This window comes from Streptopelia decaocto, assembly GCF_964273445.1.
Source record: "Streptopelia decaocto genome assembly, chromosome: Z".
Taxonomy (NCBI): domain Eukaryota; kingdom Metazoa; phylum Chordata; class Aves; order Columbiformes; family Columbidae; genus Streptopelia; species Streptopelia decaocto.
In genome coordinates, this window is record NC_138657.1 from 72,481,231 (window position 1) to 72,500,944 (window position 19,714).

The 19,714-nt window shown below is 50.4% G+C and overlaps 1 protein-coding gene across 2 annotated transcripts in view; it reads right to left on the reverse strand.

Moving 5' to 3' along the window:
* Positions 1-19,714, reverse strand: part of CNTFR (ciliary neurotrophic factor receptor) — a gene marked incomplete at its 3' end in the record, with an annotated part of 212,776 nt that overhangs the window by 70,720 nt on the left and 122,342 nt on the right. For both annotated transcript variants that reach the window (XM_082074844.1, XM_082074843.1), the window contains one exon: positions 17,600-17,681. In XM_082074844.1, coding sequence (XP_081930970.1) covers positions 17,600-17,681 — 82 coding nt within the window. The remainder of the gene's footprint in view (positions 1-17,599; positions 17,682-19,714) is intronic.

Genomic DNA, 19,714 nt, shown 5'->3' on the forward strand with positions numbered 1-19,714 from the left:
CATATCAGACCCATGGCACACTAGGAAGAGCATCACTTCCACCAGAGACATCAAGATAAATCCCCAAGCATCTCGACCAGAGCTTGGAAGCAGGTTCCAGACAGGAGATAAATGAGCTTGAGTCCCTGGTTACAGGCTGGAAGGTGTACCTGGGGCATGGATGACACAACTGCAGGATCATGCTCTCCAAACGGTTTCTGAGCAACTCACGGAGCACATCTACAAGACAGCAGGAGACTGCAAGCCCAGGATGCTTTGGGGTATATAGACAGAGACTTTGCATGCTTTCTTGTGCAGATGTCCATATATACCTGTGAAACACAATGCTCACAAGAGGTCATACCACTTCTGAAAAGAAAGCCTTAAGATGAGGACAGTAAGCAGGGAGGATTGGGGGACTGGACTAGATGATCTTTTGAGGTCCCTTCCAATCCCAAACATACTGTGATACTGTGGAGCTTTCAGCTGAGTTTCCCAATCCTGGCAGCAACACAAGAGTGCTTTCACAGGAGGATGCATGCAGCTCCTTGGAGGGTTGTCAGCTAAGCCAGCTCCTGCCTGGTCCTGCTCACTAGTTGGTGCCTCGAAGCACCAGTATCCAGCACCCTTCCCAAAGCCTCTGAAGAAGATGCTCTTCATTAAGCAGCTGAGCACGTCCGAGTGGCTCCCACCGGCTGGCTGGTGGCAGAAGCCCCTGGGTTCATCACACAGAGCCCATTATAACCACACCATAAGTTCTGTTCAGTGCTGGCTGCCTCTCCGTTCCGGGAAACACCTCTGCAGAGCCTTTCCTGCTCGTTACCCACTGCTATTCCCTCTCCATACTGCTTTTATTACCATCCCTCTGACTAAACTCCCAAAAGCAGAGCAGCGCTGCTTTTGGGCCCTGTGAAACGGGAGTTCAGCCTGCCCTTGGGAGCATCTCCTGACCCTCAGTTACTGATGCTGCTTCTTCAGAGAGCCCTGAAGTTGGTGAGGGTTTTTTTCCTTCCTTTTGTTGGGGATGATGAGCAAATGTTAGTTCAGGATCAGACATTCATTCAGTATGATTTGAACTAATTGCCCATTATTTCCTAAATTTCAACACTTAAAAGCTTGGAGTGTCTTACTGCAAAACAACAGCTAAAAGGCCAGTTATGTTCATTGACTGAAATACAAATAAACATGCCCAGCTCTCTGGAGAGCTCTTGTGCTTCAAGCAGAAGATTCTAGGGGAGCATATTTTCTGAAAGTAAGATTATACAGAAGCTCACCATGTCTAGAGCTCCAGTTATCTGAAGGCACTACTGAATTACAACTATTATTAGCACAAGAGACACTTGAATTCTGGAATTTCTGTAAAACGTTTTGAATTCAGGTTCTGAAGCATTTAAAGGACTTGAGAAAATATCTTTGGCTCCAAGTCAGCAAAGCACTTAGGCAAGCCCTTAACTTTCAGCATGTGTTTAAGTACCTTGCTGACTTGGGGCTTTTAACCCCAGCAAAAAGAAAGCATAGAGGAAAGAAAAACCATAGGAAAAAGTTTTGGTGTGCATGGGAATCTCCAGGCAAGCCGAAATAATATGGGAATCTCTTCTGGAAAGTAAGAAAACAAAAAATAATAATGACCTTTTAAAAAATAAGACACTGGAGGAAGCATTTTTGGGAGGGGAGCAAGATTCCTGGAACAAATGGAGTATTTCAACGTAGCCTCAAGCCCGCTTCGCTCTCCTGCCTCTTCAGCATGCTGAAATTGCTTATTGCTGAAAAAAGAAAAACAAAAAAAGAAAACCAACAACCCCAAAGCCTGCTTCCCCCTCCCATTTCCAAACTAAGCTTGATGGGAGAGAGAAAATTCTTGGCTTCAGTAGTGAAAAAACATCTTTGAAACAAGTCGGCTGTGAGAGGCTGTCTGCATCAGGAGGGAGGAAGAGGAGATGGGATGAGGGAGCAAAGGGTAGTAAGGAGGAGGAGGAAACTGCCCACAGGCAGGAGCTTGCAAACAACCACACACGCTGCCTGCAGGAGAGGGAATATGAGAAAGTCCATAAAGAGAGAAAATCAGTGCAAATCTATGCATGCTTGCATGGAAAGCAGCTACAGGCATCAAGCATCTCTTCTCCTACCTCCACCTCGAGGCCATGAATAGAAAACAAACTGAAGCAGAGCAAAAGGAAGATGCTCTGCAGCCCACCCAGGGAGAGTGGCCATCAGCCCACCGGAGATGGCGATGGGGACGGATGAGAGGAGATGCCCCAGCTCCTTTGGGGTCTGGCACTCGCAGCCCCCTGTAACCTCGCACATACACGGGGTGTGTGGTTGGGCATGGCTGGGGAAGGCTCAGGATGCCATGAAGCTGGAAAGGCTGCACTGGTCCCATGAGGGCAAAAGCCCAATCTTCAAAAAATTCTCCATTAAAGAAGAAGAAAAGAAAAAAACAGGAAAGTTTTTTTTCCCTTCAGAAGGAAACCAAAAGTTTTCATTACTTTTAGGGGCTTTTTTTTTTCCAAAACCACCCCACTGTGTTGTTCAAAAGGCTTTGCAACCTTTTTTTTTTTTTTTTTTTTGCAGAGGAGGGATGTCAATTTAAATTGAAGAACCTAACCATTTCCAAAAAACATCAAAAAGACATGCTGCAACCCTTCCCCTCATCCCACAACCTGTTTTCTTTTTTTCCCCCCGACAGAGAAATAAATGGCTCCCCTGAGGATCTTCTTCATCAGCTCTGCAGCTGGCAGCAAGTGCTTGGCTTCCCAATGGAGATGCCCTCACGGGAAGTGCAGGGTCCAGGCACAGGGGACAGAGGTGGCTTTTCCCCAACACTCACATGCAGCCCCCCAGGGACATGTGCTCTGTCACCCACTGCTCTGTGCCAGCACCCAGCAAGGGGCATCTCTCTCCCTAACAAGCTGACAACTCAAACAGATGAGACAAACAAGGGGAGCATCACTCTCCCTGTCTTACAGACTCAGCTGAAGTCCCCAAAGCAGATTAAATGACTGGCCCAAGGGTGCACAAGTTGTTTGCATCAGAGCTCAGCTCCAATTTTCCTCCTCCCCCGTGATCTTGTGGCAGCTGGTACATCATCACCAGGGTTTGGTTGGGATCTCCTGACCCTGCTGAAATACAAAACACCCAAAGCACATAATTCATTTGGGCTGGTGTCTTTTTATCCATGCCCCGCCAGATGCCAGCATTCGGACACTGCAATGGTGGCTGGTTGGGCTGAGATGGCTACGGGAACATACACCAGTGACTCCCTCTGAAGAAGTAAAGCAAAAAACCTTCCATAAATACCGCTTACACTAAAAAACTCCTCAGCTAAGCAAGTTAAGAAAAATGTCTCAAACTCACTGGAGGAAGGAAAACACAATTAAATCACCTAAACAGCCCCTATTCACTAATCTCTCATGCTATTAGGCTTGACTTAAATGTCTCTGCTTGCTAATACCCACCTCCCACCCCTCTTCCAGACCTCATACTGCTTTTCGCAGCACCCTAGCAAGGCAGCTGCACACATGTGTTCTGTGGGAGAAAAAATCCACCAGAGTCCAGGGCTCCCAGCACAGCATCACCTCCCGACTGGGACCCCCCCCCAGCAATGAGCCATGCAAGGACAACCTTAGGAGCTGCTGGTCGAGGCCACAGTATGAAATAAAGACACGCAGTGTTTGCAGGAGGGTTCAGTGTCCATCAGGCTGGGAAATATGTTTGCAATATCAGGCAACACACTAAAAAAGCTGTGATGTGTTCTGGGCTGGCCTTCTCTGTCAGTAGTTCACGCTATGCGGTCTTCACTCTGGAGCTGTGATGTAGGGCGGGATGAAGAATGTAACGGGATTAAATCTGCCTGCCTAAATCCTGAAGTTTTCCTTCTGGGTTTGTATCTCAAAGTCCTGCTCATGGATCAACAGAAAGATCCCCACAGCCACCTCTCTGAAGCTGCCAGGAACAAAAGTGCAGAAATGTGGAGAAAGAAATACATCTGGGATACAAAATCCATGGAACTCAGTGGAAAAGACATGCCCAGACTGCAGCAAGATGGCCAACTTCATGTGGAAGACTGGTTCAGCAACACAGAGAAAGGCTGACCACTGAGTGTCTTGCTCACATAGGGCAGACACTTCCATTCTCAAGTGACTGACACAACCTTCTCCAAATTTCTTGGGGGACAAGGCACATCCTACTTCCTAAATAACACTTCTCAGTGGCCCAGGGGTTGCAAGGTTGCTGCTGTGTTTGGATGGGGAACCTGGGAGCAAAGGAGCGCACTGAGGTCCCACACTTTGACAGCAGGATCTGCTGGTGGGCTGATGGACCCCACGCTGACCCTGCTGCCATGCAGGAGACGGGAGCAGCACTTTTGCTAGGGCTAAATCAAGCTCAGACAATGCCAAGAATGAGAAAAACCCAAAATCAAACAAACAAACAAAAAACAACAACAACAAAAAATCAAACCAAAACAAAAAAACAACTCTGCATAAATGTATAAACAAACATTTCTTTTAAAATGACAGCTTCCAAAGTCCCTTGTCATTACTACTCCCCCAGGATTTTCCTTTCTGTGTCCCATGCTGCCATCACAGCAGCTGTGTAACTTGTGAAGAGGATTGACCAGCAGCGCAAAAATGGCCGCAGTGATTATATTGCAACACTTCACTGCTTCCCTGAGTTGCCGTTCCCTCCTCCACTGTTGGAAGTGAAGTACGATCAATGCTAATTAAGGGCCAGAACCTGCCAACCATGGTCACACTGAGTTCAGTGCTGTTCCTTGAATATTCAGGGCTCATTCTCCATAAAAGCGAGGATCAGACTTCAGCATCTTGGGATGAAAACAACAGAAATTCTCTTTGCAAGCTGGGAGGGGTGGATGGACAAGTTTGTCTAAGGGCTGAGAGCTGTAGGAGTTGGCTGAATGGGGGTAAGCCCAGAACGCTGTGGCTGTAAATCAGCAAAGCACCATTGACAAGATGGGAAGGGTAATAAGACAGCGTGAAGGCATCCCTAAAGGCTCTCTGCCAACAGGAAACATGGACCTGGCAGAGCTGTTACACCTGATCAACGCCAAGAGGAGGATGCTTGTGATGGGTCCAGCAAGAGAGCACAAACATCCTCCAAGAGCAAGAAGGAGTAACATCTTTTCCCTTAGCACCAAAAGGGCTGTGTCCTGCAATGCTGGGAGAGCACAAGGCAAAGGTTGGGTGTTACTGGGCAAATCTGGGAAGGTTCCTCAAGGGCAAAGCCCTGGAGATAGCTGAGGCAGAGAAAAGTCCCAGTAAAGTGAATGGACTTCCAGCTCGAGCACCAGTGGGAATGGTGCTGCAGCTCACCAGCTCACTTAGAGCCTGTGGCCATCGGCAGTGGCCATGGTTCCCCAAACTGCCAAGGGGCTCATGTGACCGTCTAGGAACTGGGAGGCACCACGGAGGACCCAAGCTGCCTTCCTCCTGTGCCACACAGCAGGGATCCTCACTCGAAGGAAAAAAAAAACAGACAAGCATGCAGGCCAATTACCCCATGCTTCCCATCACAAAGGTAAAGCTAGTTTTCCAGTCCGCTGAGCACAGGAACTTGGATGTGATTGCCAGCCAGGCAACTCACTGCATCCCAGGTAATGCTACATGTCCTCCCAATAGCAGAAGTCCTGCAGGGCTCAGCAGCCACTTCCTGCTCCTGAGCAATGCCACTGGATTCTCACACTTCTCTCGAAGTCTCTATGGTTTGTCTCAGGAGCTGGAATAGGCTGTACTAGATCTCCAGGCTCCCAGTTATGGCCAGACACAGAGGATTCCCATGTGAAATCACAGGGACAAAAGTAGACATACATTAGCTTCTGAATTTAATATACTCTCACTCCTGTGTGCCTCAGTTTCTCCTTTGCACTGCATGCTTCCAGCTGGAGGAAACACACCACAGCACAAGTGATCTGCAGATGCAGCAGAGTCCGAGCTGCCAGGGTTTGTGGCTTGGCTGGAGTCGGAAGCTCTCTGTGACTCATCCTATGAAGTCTCAAGTTCACAACTATGGCTGGAGACTCTGCTTGGTAGTGAGCACTCCAGGCTTGGCTTAGTGTGCCCTGGGAGTGGGTTTGCACATAAACAATATGGATAGTGAGCAGAGCTTTCCTGCCTGATTGGAGATCTGCACTTGGATGGATGCATGCACATGGGAATTACGAGGACTGGTCCTCAGTAGCAGACCCCTGTGCGCACACACTGCACGATGCTGTGATCCTGCCTTCCTGATGCTCACAACAGGATGGGACTCTGAGCCTGCTCTGTAGCACTGTTACCTCCATGAGGGATGCTCAGCAACTTCCTTACCTTTATTTCAGTTTGGATCCTGGAGGCAAAAGGTGTGGCCCCTTGTGAGCAGCATGGACTGGCAGGGTACAAAGGGGACCTCTCTCCAGAGAGCAGACGCACACTTAGGCATAGCAAAATATCCATTCCCCACCAACTCTCTGCCAGCAGAGCTGTGTTACCCAGCAGCACGCCCAACACCTGGACACCAGAAGTACACACACACCTCATTACACCTTAGCAAATTCAGCAAGAATCAAGCAAGACACACCACACGCTGCAGCTCTGCTTTAGCTTGTGTGCTCCAGTCAGCTCCTTGGTGTGATGGTGCTGGCTCTCTTCTGCCTACAAAGCACACAGTTCTCGGCTGGCAGAAGTCCTCGAGGCTTCCAGCCTTGCAGGTCAATGTTTTCCAGCATCGGCTCTGCCGACCTCTGGCTGCTTTGCAGCACTCCAGAATAGATAACTACAAGCCTGGCTACTGCAGATGGCTTAAATCTGCTAACAGGTATCTGCACTAGGGAAGACACTTCATGCTTTGCAAGCTAAAAAATCTAGGAAGGTCAAGTGTGTTGAACCTGGGATGAAGGGCAGTGCATAGCTCTGACAGCTGTGTGCACCCTGTGGTGATGTTCTGCCCCATCCAGGGGCTTTTTGCACCAGGATGTGAATGTCTTGCCCAGGGCTGTGGGACAGGGACTCACAGATGTATGCAACCATGCAAGGAAAAGTTTTTTTAGCCCCTTCCCCTTGTCCCCTCAGTGGAGATAAATTCTGTTTCATCCCCGTGTTGCAAGTCACATCGACAAAGGCCCTTTTCCAGCACCAGCCTCTCCAGTATGGCTCTAAGCAAAGGAAAGTGGTACAATGAGGCTCCACACTCCTCAGCTTCAATTAGCATTTGCTGGCAGCTAAGCCTAAATAACAACCTTTCCCAGCAAATCCTACACCAAGAGATCAATGGTCCGTATGCTGGACTAATACTGCTGTAACCCCTCCTGTCTCCATCACCATTGATTGCTGTGCGGTTTCACTTCACTTGGTCACCTGATTGGCCTTCCTGGAGCACTCATTACAAGGTGACATGCATTGCTTTTCCCCTCTGTAACAAGCCTGCCACAGCCCCTGTTCAATCCTTCTTCTTCTTCTTTTCCTTTTAATATGCCACAATTATATGGGCTTCTCTGCATGGATCCACTCCATTTGGTGCTGCCCAAGACTGCTTATCCTGAAAGATGCCTTTTTATTCACAGGACAGACTACACATCTTGCAAGCTGTTCTCCTGTTTATTTTTAATACTCCAGCATCTCCCACCTGGAATAGGAATCTGGGTATTAGGTATTTCCCTTTACAAAAAAGCATAGTGTCTGCCTAGAGAAGTTAAACACCCCAAAAGACTATGATTATTAAGGTTTGTGTGGGTCATGTCCCAGCGTCTGTGTTCCCAAGTATGCTTCATGGTTCCTTTGCTCTGTTCCCACTGTAGTAAAATCCTCTCTGCCTAAAGCAGAGATGAGAATGTCTGGTCTCAGTGTCTCACTGTGGCCGTGCTTCCATTATCCAGTGCTTTTCTTGGTCACAAATATGTCACAGGTGGCCTGGCGACCTCAGCAAGTGACTCACTCTGTGTCAAACACTACTGATGGATTTGCAGGACCTGAACATCTCAGCCCCAGCCCTAGCTGCCCTTTGGGTCCTGGGGTCTGTTGCACACAGCTCTTCTGACACGCTCTGAGAATGATTTGCAGCACCCTCTGCTAAGGTCCTGGGCTCCTGCAAGTGGTGGCTGGAGCTGAACTTGTTGCTGCAGCACTCTGGCCTTTCAGCCTGAGCTGAGATTGGCTTTGCAGTCCCAGGGCAGCCTATGATCCAGGACTTCAGGCACTAGAAACCCTTCAAAGGGGATAAATAATGAGTGGCACCTTCTCTCCAAGCTCAGCTGGACACGTGTCACTGAACAGGCTGGTGGGGACCAGACTGCTTTGGAAATGTGAGATGGCTGGTTCCCTGGGATGGCCACCTCTGACTTCCAAGGTGAGACCTGTCTGAGCTTTTGGAGGCCAACTGAAGCCAAACCCCTGAACCACTAAAGGCTTCCACTCCAACCATCATTGCTTTATGACATCCTCCATTTCTGGAAACCTTTGAGGATGTAACAACAGGCATAAAAAAACCAACAGGCATAACCCATGGGTGAGGATTGCTTCCTCCCTTGCTAAAAGGAGCTCAATGCTAGGACAGGACACGGCCCTTCTTCAGCAGACAGAGCACACACAAAGAACAAAGCCCATGGCTATTCACTGTGTGCTGGGCCGTGCCTCAGCTCCCTGGGTTCAAAAATCTGTGCAAATGAGATTTTGGCTCCACCAGCATTTGGGGACTCTCAGCTGCTATCGCAATGCCTCAATTTACAAATGGGTGTTGGCAAAGGAAGTGATATTCCTGCTTCACACCATGGGACAATGCCTCCCCAGCGTGATGACCTTTATCTAAATAATTCTTCCCAGCCTCTCCCTATGATGTAGGGTTGCCCAGCAGTGCGTTTCAGCAACGATTTGTCAAGCAAGGGCCAAGCTAGCTTACCATGGATGGTCCATGAGCTGAGTGCTGTTCCCTGTCCCACTCTGTCCCCTCTGCACATCTACATGGTGAGGTCCTGCCTCCTCCCCATGGGCTGCAGCAGCTTTGCCCCTGCCAGCAGTTACTTCTTCCTGGGCTGAACACTCTCCATCCAAAGCTCCTCTGGGTGCCCGGGTGGACTATAAACTCAATTCCTCCTCCTTCGTTGCTTGTCGATATGTTTAATGAAGTCTAAGAGACTACCGAGACATGGTTTTCCTTGCCACTGGCAGAACTAATGAATCCTGGCAGACTGCAATCCTCCCGGCAGTTTATTCTTCTCACCACGTATGTAAAGTGTTTTCACCAGTTTCGTGGGATCACAAACTGACTGACTTGTCCAAAACCTGCCAGATCCACACTCTGACTGTTTAGTCACTTTTGATTTTTATTTATTTATTTATTTATTTTAATCTGTTGCAGCTTTGTGATCTGCTTCAATGCAGTGGACATGCAGCTGATGGAAGGGATAATGTTTTTGTTAACATCCAAGGTATTTTCTACTAGATTTCCTCTCAGACTCTTGGATGATCATGTTGTCCTGGGAACAGAACCCTGCTTTGCCCCTGGACCTCATCTGCAATCGTTCCCCTGTATTCAGTACTGATAAGGCTGCATCTCGAATCCTGTGTTCAGTTTTGGGCCCTTCCCTACAAGAAAGACATTGAGGTGCTGGAGAGAGTTCAGAGAAGGGAATAGAGGTGGTGAAAGGTCTGGAGCACAAGTGTGATGAGGAGCGGCTGAGGGAGCTGGGACTGTTCATCCTGGAGAAAAGGAGGCTGAGGGGAGACCTTATCACTGTTTGCAACTACCTGAAAGGAGGTTGTAGAGAGGTGGGGTCAGTCTCTTCTTCCAAGCAAAAAGTGACAAGATGAGAGGAAATGGCCTCAGGTTGGGCTAGAGAAGCTTCAGATTGGATATTAGGAAAAATTTCTTCCCAGAAAGGGTTGTTAGGCATTGGAACAGGCTGCCCAGGGAAGTGGTGGAGTCACCATCCCTGGAGGTGTTTAAAAGACATGTAGATGAGGTTCTTAGGGACATGGTTTAACACCAGAGTAAGATTATGGTTGGATTCAATGGTTTTGACAGTCTCTTCCAACCAAAATTATTCTCTGATTCTATGGTTCTAATTGTTCTCCATCCTGCTCTGTGCACCCGTGACTTTCTGTGGTGCACAATTAGCAGACATTGCATGGAAATCAACTCTCTTGATTTCCCAGAGCACAGACAGGAGGAGTCAGCCTGAGATGTGCTCCCCGTGGGACTATCCTGCATCGCAAGCCAGACCCCCAGGAGATGCTTGGCTCTGGGACCTGCAAGGAGATGAGACAGCGGGCAAGGAAACACAGACACTAAAAATAGGCTGTCTGCGGTAGGGGCTGACCACATTTATTAGCAAGCCCGTGCTCTGGCTGACCACAAGGTCAGCCTCCGAGAGCTTGGCCATAATTCACTCTGTGTCTGGGCAGGAAATCTACTTGAGCTCAGAGGGATGTCCAGTAATAGAAAAAGATGTTCCAGGACCTGGGGCTATTTTTTCTGTTTTCTTTTACTTTGCAGACAGGGAACCTTTCAGGAGATGCATCTTGTGCTGAAAAAAAAAAAACCCATAAAATAAAAAACCAGGTGCTCTGGCACAGAGAGAGGGGTAGGAAGGAAAAGGCAGCAGGGGTGGAAGTTTGTGTCTGTTTGGTCTGGGGCTCTTCTTATCAGACAGATTCATGCTCACCACACAGGGCAGGGAAGCGGCAGAGAAAAATCAGAGAGGCACAGGAGAACCCGGACTTTTATGGGCTCTTAAATGCCCTAACAGTATGCAGCAGAGCTCAACAGGTTGCGGTGGGGATGTCATTGCAGGTGGGGTGAGATGCTGTCTTTGCTGTTTGGGAAGGCAACTGGGAAACCACTGTGGCAATGAGTGGCCAGTAATGGAGGTACAAAGGCATCAGAGAAACATGAGGAGCATGCAATTTAAGCTACAGCCAGGTTGTACCTCTGACCAGCACAGGGTGGGTTGCCAGGTCGGTCCCCAGCAGATGCAGCATCCCCACTAGGATGATACCGGTCCCCAGAGGCCACGAGCTTGGGCTAGCTTAGCCCCAGGAAGCAATTAGCAAGGCAAAAGAGGCAAAAAGCAGATGCCTGCCCTTGAACAGAAGCCTTCAGAATGATTTAAGCAGCCTCCATCTCACGGAGAAACTTGAATCCTAATTGCTGCACATCAGCCGCCAGTGCTGGAGCCTTCATGTGAGGGGTAATGTGTCCTCAGTGAGTCAGGCTGACTCACCCGCCGGGTACACGAGTTGCCTACAGAAGTGTCTTCTGCTCTTGCAGCTCCAAGGCAGGAACATCTACCTACTCATGACATGTGCTGGGACTGAGGTCTTCTAGATACAGCTGACTCCTTCAGCAGATCAAGTGAACACCATCATGAACTGAGCTCATTTAGCCTGAGGACACGCTGAGCTAAGTCCTCTGACTTTGACTGAGTAAATTCTGATAATATCCTTCCAATGCCAAGACGTGTCCTTTGATTGATCCAGTGCCTCAGTTCTAGCTCTCCACGAAGCAAATCTGAAGAGCATCTTGGCTTTGAGATGGCTTACAAAGAGTGAGGGATGCAGGGGTAGGTAGATGCTACACCAAACCTTGCCTTCTAACCTGAGAGGGGTTCTGGAAATGTTCTGAAACCAGCTCACATACTGAACGGGGCTATAGTTCAGAGCAAAGCTGGTATTTCAGCCAGCTGGGTAATGAGAGCATCCAAAGTTATAACAGGAAGGATTAAAAAATGTAATAGCTAACAGGGAATTAATTGTTAATGGGGAATCATCATTGCAGGAGGGTGTTCCCAGTGTGGCCCCACAGGGATCTGTACTTGGCCCATTGCTAATCACAAGCCTTATCAATTATATTGAAGGAAACATAAAACTGTTACTGGCAAAGTTTGCGGGCGACAGAAAGGCTGATGTATATAATGGAAAGGACAAGTCCATCACACACAGAGCTCTGGAACAGTTAATAGAGTAGCCTTCCCTCGGCAAGAGCGTGTGCTTTATGCTGCCAAACACAAGTCCATTCATCTCTGGCAGAGGAATGTAGGTCAGGCTCACAGAAAGCAGGGCAGCATCCCGAGGAAGACAACGCCGATAACACCTTGGCAGGAGCCACCCCGAAATGAAGCGCCAGTGTGCTGTGATGAGAGCAAAACTTGGCCTGAGATGCAAGGAGGTGTCAGGGGAGGTGGGAAGGTGTTATGTAATGAGGAGATGGAGATTTCTCCTGTTCTGGCCCAAGTGGGAAGCATGTACCATCTCTAGCCTCCTGCTCAGCCACTCGGCACACACATGTGGTCCCTTTGACCTTGTCTTTCCCCATTGTAAACAGTGAGTGCCAATTACAAAAATTCCAAAACAGTCTGTTGCACGTGCATCTCGCATGGGAGTGGGGAGTGGGTGGAAAAACAAACAGCACATGGCAGACATTGATTTTTGAGGAGAGGAGAGGGGAGGAGAGGAGAGGAGAGGAGAGGAGAGGAGAGGAGAGGAGAGGAGAGGAGAGGAGAGGAGAGGAGAGGAGAGGAGAGGAGAGGAGAGGAGAGGAGAGGAGAGGAGAGGAGAGGAGAGGAGAGGAGAGGAGAGGAGAGGAGAGGAGAGGAGAGGAGAGGAGAGGAGAGGAGAGGAGAGGAGAGGAGAGGAGGGGAGAGGAGGGGAGAGGACACCTTCTATACGTACATTTTGAGAGAATACTCCTGCACTCCTGTCTTAGGTTGGATGCACCCCTGGGCACAAGACCAAGCCTTGAGACCCAGGTAAGCCCATCACACTACTTGAATCCAGGCATCTTAACTGAACAACAGCATTCACACAACAATAAAAACCTACTCAGATGTCTACAAACAAACCACACGTTCCTGCATGAAGCTACAAACCATCTCCTAAACAGAAAACCCAGAGAACACCCCCAAAAGCAGAGCGACTAGTTTAACTACGCCAGGCAGATGCCCTGGGGAGTTCCATGGGCTGATTGATGTGGGAAGAAGCAGCGTTCTAAAAGAGCAGGTTGCATCGCCGTCAGCCAAAAATTGCCACATGGAGAAGGTTGGAGAAGGTGCGGAAGGGACAGAGGGACATATCTACAGTTGGTTTATTTTCGAAAAGGCAATTTGCATGGCTTTGCTGTGCATTTTGAAGGCTGCTTACTGGTCCAGGCTTTGTTTTAGCTGAAATGTGGGCAGCATTTCTAACAAGCTGCATGCGAACTGGAGTTCCCGGGAGGCTTTGCAGCAGAACTGATTGCAAAAGGTTAGCGCCAGGGCTTAAGAGAGCAAGAGAGAAGGGAAAGTAATGAAACAAAATCTTTCTTTTCCTTGGTTGAGGAATGATGGGGGCTAATTGCTTGTTGCTGATGAGAAAGAGAGGAGATAGCAGCTTCTGCGCCCATCAATAAATTATCCCCAGCATGTGACATCTGAAACACATTCATTTCCAGAGACGTTTATCTCTTTGTCTCCTCTCCTGGGTGAAAACATAATTATTGTTTAAACATGAGTTAATTCAGCAAGGTGAGGATCAATAAAGCGGAATTACTCCTTTTTTAAAAGCAGAGAAATCTCAATCTGGGACAGACGTGGACATAACTCTGGCAGAGCTGACAGATGGGAAAGATGCTCTTGTGGTGGCAGGAGCCTGGGGAAGCAGAGCTCCTTTTGCCCAGGACTGCTCTTGGGTCTACTGGGAACAGCTAAGTCCAACCATGGGCAGTCATGGCAATGAACAGAAAGAATTGAAATAATCCATCCACGCATGCTTTATGGCCTAACACATGGTTATGCATGTCACCACAGACACACTCCCCACTTAAGGAGCTCTGGCTATTGCTGTGGCCTCTCCCTTTTCTTTGAGAGTGCCCCTGGCCAACCAAGGCATCGCAGCAGGCAGCATCACTTCTGCGCTCTGCTGAGCTTTCCCCATCACTTGCCTCTGCTTCGAAATAAATCGGCAGCAACTGCTGTCTAGAGGAGGAAACACAGGAAGGAAACCTGAGATGCCCATGATAAGGGGGATGGTACCAGGCTCTACCGCGTGGTCTTGAGACAGTTCTCCCTCCTCCATCCCCTCCCATTCCTTCTTGCCTCTCCTGTCCATCCCCTTGTGTTGGCAGGGAGCCCTGCAGATGGGGACAACCCCATGGATGCCTGGGGCAGCACCCATCTCTGGAGGCAGGCTGTCACCCATCCTGCAGCCCGTGTGATCCTGGGTTACCTACAGCACTTACCCACACACTGGAGAGACATCCCTGGGCCACTTCCTCAGCAAGTCTGGCAGACAGGCCAAATACCACCTTACACCAACATATTCTGGCAGCTAATCCCTGTAAGCCTCATCTCGTTTTTTCCCTGTTTCCGAGTCTACCCAGTGCATTGCCTTTTCCTTTGCTAAACTCAAGAGCACTGAGATGGGTGTCCAAAACGCCCCTGGGCTGGCTACCTGGCCAGGCTGGGCAAGGATGTGTATTCAATGCAGCGGCAGCAAGCAATTGGCATCCCACCACACCAAGCACACTGCTGGAGCCTGCCAGAGACACCCAGTGTGGGGGCTGAGCAGCAAGGGGTGATTGGTTTATAGCAGAAATAGGATTAGCTGTGCGTGCATCAAGCAGCTCCTGGCTGGGAGCAGTGCTGGCGGCTCCAGCAACACCCATGGTCCAACAAGGCTGCCCCAAAATGGCATCAATGTCATAGGCAAAGACCCCACGATGGAGGTGGGCTGAGGGCAATCGCTGTTTGATGGCTTGAACTATCCTGGGGGTGAAGAAACAACTTGGGAAATCAGGGATGTTTCTCCTGGGAAGTGGCATCCTCCACCTGCAGCTAAGCACCCTTATCCATCCCTGTGTCTTCCAGTTGAGGTGACACAAGGAACCGTGCTGTGGGAGAACATCTCGCTAACACCATTTCACTCCCCCTCTGCCCCATGCCTGCAGCAGGACACTCAAAACCCTCCGCCCAAGACTGAACACCAGTGACCTCCTCCCAGCATCCCCCTGGGGCTGCCCTAAGCGATGGCTCTGGTCTCCCACTGCACAGTGCCCACCCCTGTGGGTGGCTGCAAGTGGCAGTGCCCAATAGGGTGGTGTGGGTGTAATTTTAGAAACCTGCCATGAATGCAAAGCAAAGGAGCTCTGTGGCCAGTGTGAGGGAAAGTATCCAGATCCACCGACCTCTGAGCCTTCCCACCTCCCCCAGCCTTGCGGAGCACCCTGGGCTCCCACATCCCAGACAAATGCACCCTTTGCCCCCCCAGCTCCATGGAGAAGGACCAAAGATGAGCAGCAGAGGGGTTAATGCATGAGCAGCCTCACCTCCTCTGAGTCCAATGCTGCTTTTATTAATTCATGTGGCACTTTGCAGGACGCTCCAGTAATCACCAGGGTGCACGTGAGAGCCAGGAGCGGGTGGCCAGTCTCGCTGTGCTGTGCTCGTGCTTACTTAACAGCTTGTCACATCCTCCTCACTCAAGTATTCAGTGCTAATGCATCTCTTAAAGTGCTTCATGAGCTATTAAAGTCGAGCGTGCCTCAAGCACATGATAAATGGACTCTATGCCAACATCTTCCCCCTACTCCACCCCAGTCCCTGCCACCAGTGGGATTAATCCATCCTCCCACCCTGTTCCTGATGTGCTTCCCCAGCACCCGGCTGGTGAGGGGAGGCTGCAGCAGGGCAGGGGGTGAGCTCTGGATGGGGGAGATGGAGCACTCACACTCCAAAGCCCTTGCCCAAAGCGTCACCTTGGTGTTTCAGAGAGGTGCACAGGAGGGACACACAGTCCCCCTGGGAAACAGATTGAGGGCAGTCCTAGAACTGGCCTATTAGCCTTTCTCCAGCTCTTATACCAATTTTTTCTCCTTCTTTCTTTTTTACTACTCCCAGTGCAGAGCAGCCTCTCTGGTTCTTGCCGATGGGGAGAGCCCTGCCTCACTCCACACACCCCTCCAGGCGACTGTTGAAGCTCTCAGGTCTCAGCAGCTTTGCTTTCAAGCTGGTGTCCCAAACATCTCTCTCCCAGACGCAGGCAGGCATGGGAAAGAGCAGAGACACAGGGACAGGGAGGCTATGCTGCCAAATCCCTGAATCCTGCCGAGTCACAGAGCAGAAGGTGACAGTCATTGAAGCTTGCCCGGCCAGGGGCATTGCCCAAGGCTGTGTTCACTGCTGTCAGCAGCAAAATACATGGCCCTGGCCAGTGCTGGTGGGAAGCAGCATTTGTTTGTCTGTCTAGACAAAACATTTCAAGTGTGTGTAACCCTGGAGTAGCTGACACTTCTGTGTTTTGTGCATTCCCTGTGAAACAGGTCCGGGCTGCCACCCCCACAGCACAGAGGGAAGCAGCACGATGCACTCAATGGATGCTCTGGCATCTTTGACAGCGGGTCCTTCAAGGCTTCCCAGGTGTCTGTCCTGCAAACATATCAGGACCAAGCAGCAGTGCTTCTCTGCAGAAAGCATCACACCACTGCATGCAGTGCACAGCTCAGCACCCAAATGCTTCAAGCAGGTGCCCCGGGATTGCTCCTGCAATGCCACTCAGCAAGCTCCCTCCATGACCAAAGAGTGGCTGTCCCCACATGATGGTGACATGTCACTGAATTCCAAGTACTTTGTGCCCAAACAAGCCAGGCTGTCAGCTTCCAGCAATGTAAACCCACCCAGCTGGATTTAGGAGAGCTCAGTGATGTGCTCTGGCTGGGTTCCTCAATCCCACAGACCTCATGGATGCACAGGTGTCCTTACTGGAGTTAATCAGCAAAATCCTCCTCTATTGTCCACTGAAAGCAACTACAGCCAGGCTAACTGCCAGGAAAGCCAGCGAATTTTGGAGGTACTCTATTTTGTCCCATTTTTTTCAGAGCTGCTACAGGCGAACCCACAGCAGGACCCAGCCCACTGCCCCATAACCTTCCTGCTCCTGCCTGGACCAAGGATCACCGGTGTCTCTAAAATTTTGTCTCTCTAAAGCCATTGCTAACGTGAGCCTCAAATCCCCAGCTAACCTGGGGAGGCAGAAGCTAGTGATGGGCACAGATGGGTGGTGGCCATGGCCGCAGAGTCACCCCAAGGAGCTGAGAGCAGGAAGAGGCACCCATCCTGGTCACAGGGTGTCAGGGCTTGGGGATTGTCAGGCTGATGCATCTGCCCACCCACTCATCCCTTCATGGGTGGGTTGCACAAGCCAGCATGCAGAAAAAGGGGGGTGAAGGGCTGGGAAGCAGGTCCCTGGCTGTAGGGGCGCCCTGGGACATGCATGGGGGTGTGGGCAGGGTGAGGGAAACCAGTGGGTGCTGGGGAGCTGCAGGACACCCAAACCTCACAGTGGTAAGCAGGAGGGGACATATGCATCATAGAATCATAGAATTATAGAATCATAGAATCATTTTGGTTGGAAGAGACCCTCAAGATCATTGAGTCCAACCACTACCCTAACACTGTCACTAAACCATATCCCTAAGAACCTCATCTACATGCCTTTTAAACACCTCCAGGGATGGTGACCCAACCATGACAGAGAAAACATCCAGAAATATAACATAAGGCAAGCCCAGAGAGTGCACTCAGCTCACCCCATGAGAGATGCTGGGGGACTGGCACCGACATTTTTTGGGACCTCCAAGGTTGGAGAGGTGGGAAGAGCCTTACCCTGCTGGCTGTGTCTCTGAGCGTACACCACCACCACCGCGGCGAGCACCACGCAGCAGGCTGACGGGACAGGATTAGCCATCTGTGGAAGCAAACACAGATAGAAGCAGTCAGGGTTTGTCCCCAACAAACCTTGCATGTGGCTTACGGAGAGCTGGTCCCTCCCAGGCAGCTGAAGGACGTGATGGGACCACAAGGAGATGGCCACAAAGTGAGACTCCACCTCTGCTACTGAGGAATTTGCTGCAAAACGAGGCGTTTTGCTGGCACACGCTTCATCGTTCAATGCCCTGTGGCACTTTCCATGGGAGCTGCCAGCACAAACAGGTGCCGGAGGCAATCATAAGCCTTGCACAAAGGCTGCAGTTTCCTCATTTCATTTTCCACCTTTCTCTTAGGAAAGACAAATGCTGGTGCTGGTCTCTCCTTGGCAGCTGCAGCATCACCTTAGGAGCAGACACTGCTTGCAAGAGGGTTGCAGGGGTTTTTTGAAGAGATCAGAACATTCCCAGGCACTTCACAGCAGTAGCCAGTGGTCAGGATGTGCAAGATGCAGATCCCAACACCGGCAGTGCTCTGGTGTGGTCCCTTCTGGCACCAGACTGAGCACCATGCTGTCTGCCAGCCTGATGCAACAGCAGCAGCATTTTTGAGCATGCCAAGGACAGCATAACCCCTCATTGGCGTCTTTGCAGTGACCGATGGGTGCTGCATACTGCCTCAGCCACCTGCTGTCAACACCCTGATGTGCGACAGGGGTTCTCCATCTCTCTGGGCTGCAAGAAGGGCAGAGGATGCTCTGTCCCAGTGAGTCATGCTGTGTCCCAGGTGATGTTGGGGTGCCGGGGTGTGTGGAGAGGGGGTGGACAAATGACAGCAACAACCACAAGGATGCCCCATGCAGCCTTGCCAAGCTTGGAGACACCCAAACTCTCCTTCTCTTGCAGCTGGGGCTGCTGGAAGAGACCAGAGCCAAGAGGGAGCTGCTGGGGACTATGATGGGGATGCCGGCCCACCTGCCAGGATGTAAATAGCACCATGCGTGAAAAGCAAATTACACCTTCAAAACCATTTAAACCTCTCTAATCTCCAGCGCCGTAGCAGTAATGCGGAGAGGATTGCCTTTTAATCTAGAGCATGAGTATGGGCTCGTTAGCCAGATGGCATCCATTTAAACCTAAATAAAGGGGGAGCTGTACTGGCCAGAGAAAAAATACTAGCAAAACATATTCCATTACCCAACACGGCCATTGCAAGATGGCCTCGGGTTCACAGCAAGACACGAGCCTTTGCAGGGCTGGAAGGGTAGGCAGTGGAGCTGGGAGTGCTGTCATGAACAGATTTTGGGGTGCAGCCTGGTCTCAAATGCCTTTCAGGGGCAGAGATGCTAAAGGGATGGGGATCCCGAAAGTGGAGAGTTGGAAGACAGGGAGAGAAGAGACCCATGGACCTCGCTGCTGAATTCACAGCGCTGGGTTTGGGCAGTGAGGGCTGGCAGCGAGATATGTCTCCGGTGCAGCTGCAGTGGCAGAGCGCAGACATGCCAGCCCCAGCCTTCCCAGGTCACCTTGAGCAAATCACTCTCACCACCTCCCCCGTGCCTCAGTTTCCCCGCCTGTAAAACAGAGATAATGAAGGTGACCTTCCTTTGAAAGCTCTAGGTGAGGAGCGTTAAGCGCTAATTACAACATCGTTATCATTCACTCTGCTTCTTCTCTCCTGCTCCTCTCTTTCTCCGTTCTGCTCTCTGCTCTGTGTCTCCATGTGTCCCCAACATGCTCGCAGTGTGGCTCCCCTGCTGCCATCCCACCTGTGTGGCAGCTTGGGGAGTGAGTGACAGCCAGGACCAGAGGTAAGTGGCAATGACACCTCCGGGGGCAGTGCTGGCACTCAGGGCCCCGAGCTGCCTGCAAAACAGGAGCTGATTCTAACTACCAATCCAAAATTCACTTCCCACTGAATTTTCCCTTCCTGCAGCCCTAGAAGTTGATGACCGGCACCAGGAATTAAAGCAGACCAGACATTGCACCAGGACCAGAGTCCTCCCCGCTCCACAGTTCAGGTGCCCCAGATAGCACAGCCACCACATCTCTGGGGACAGTGGCGATGACAGGA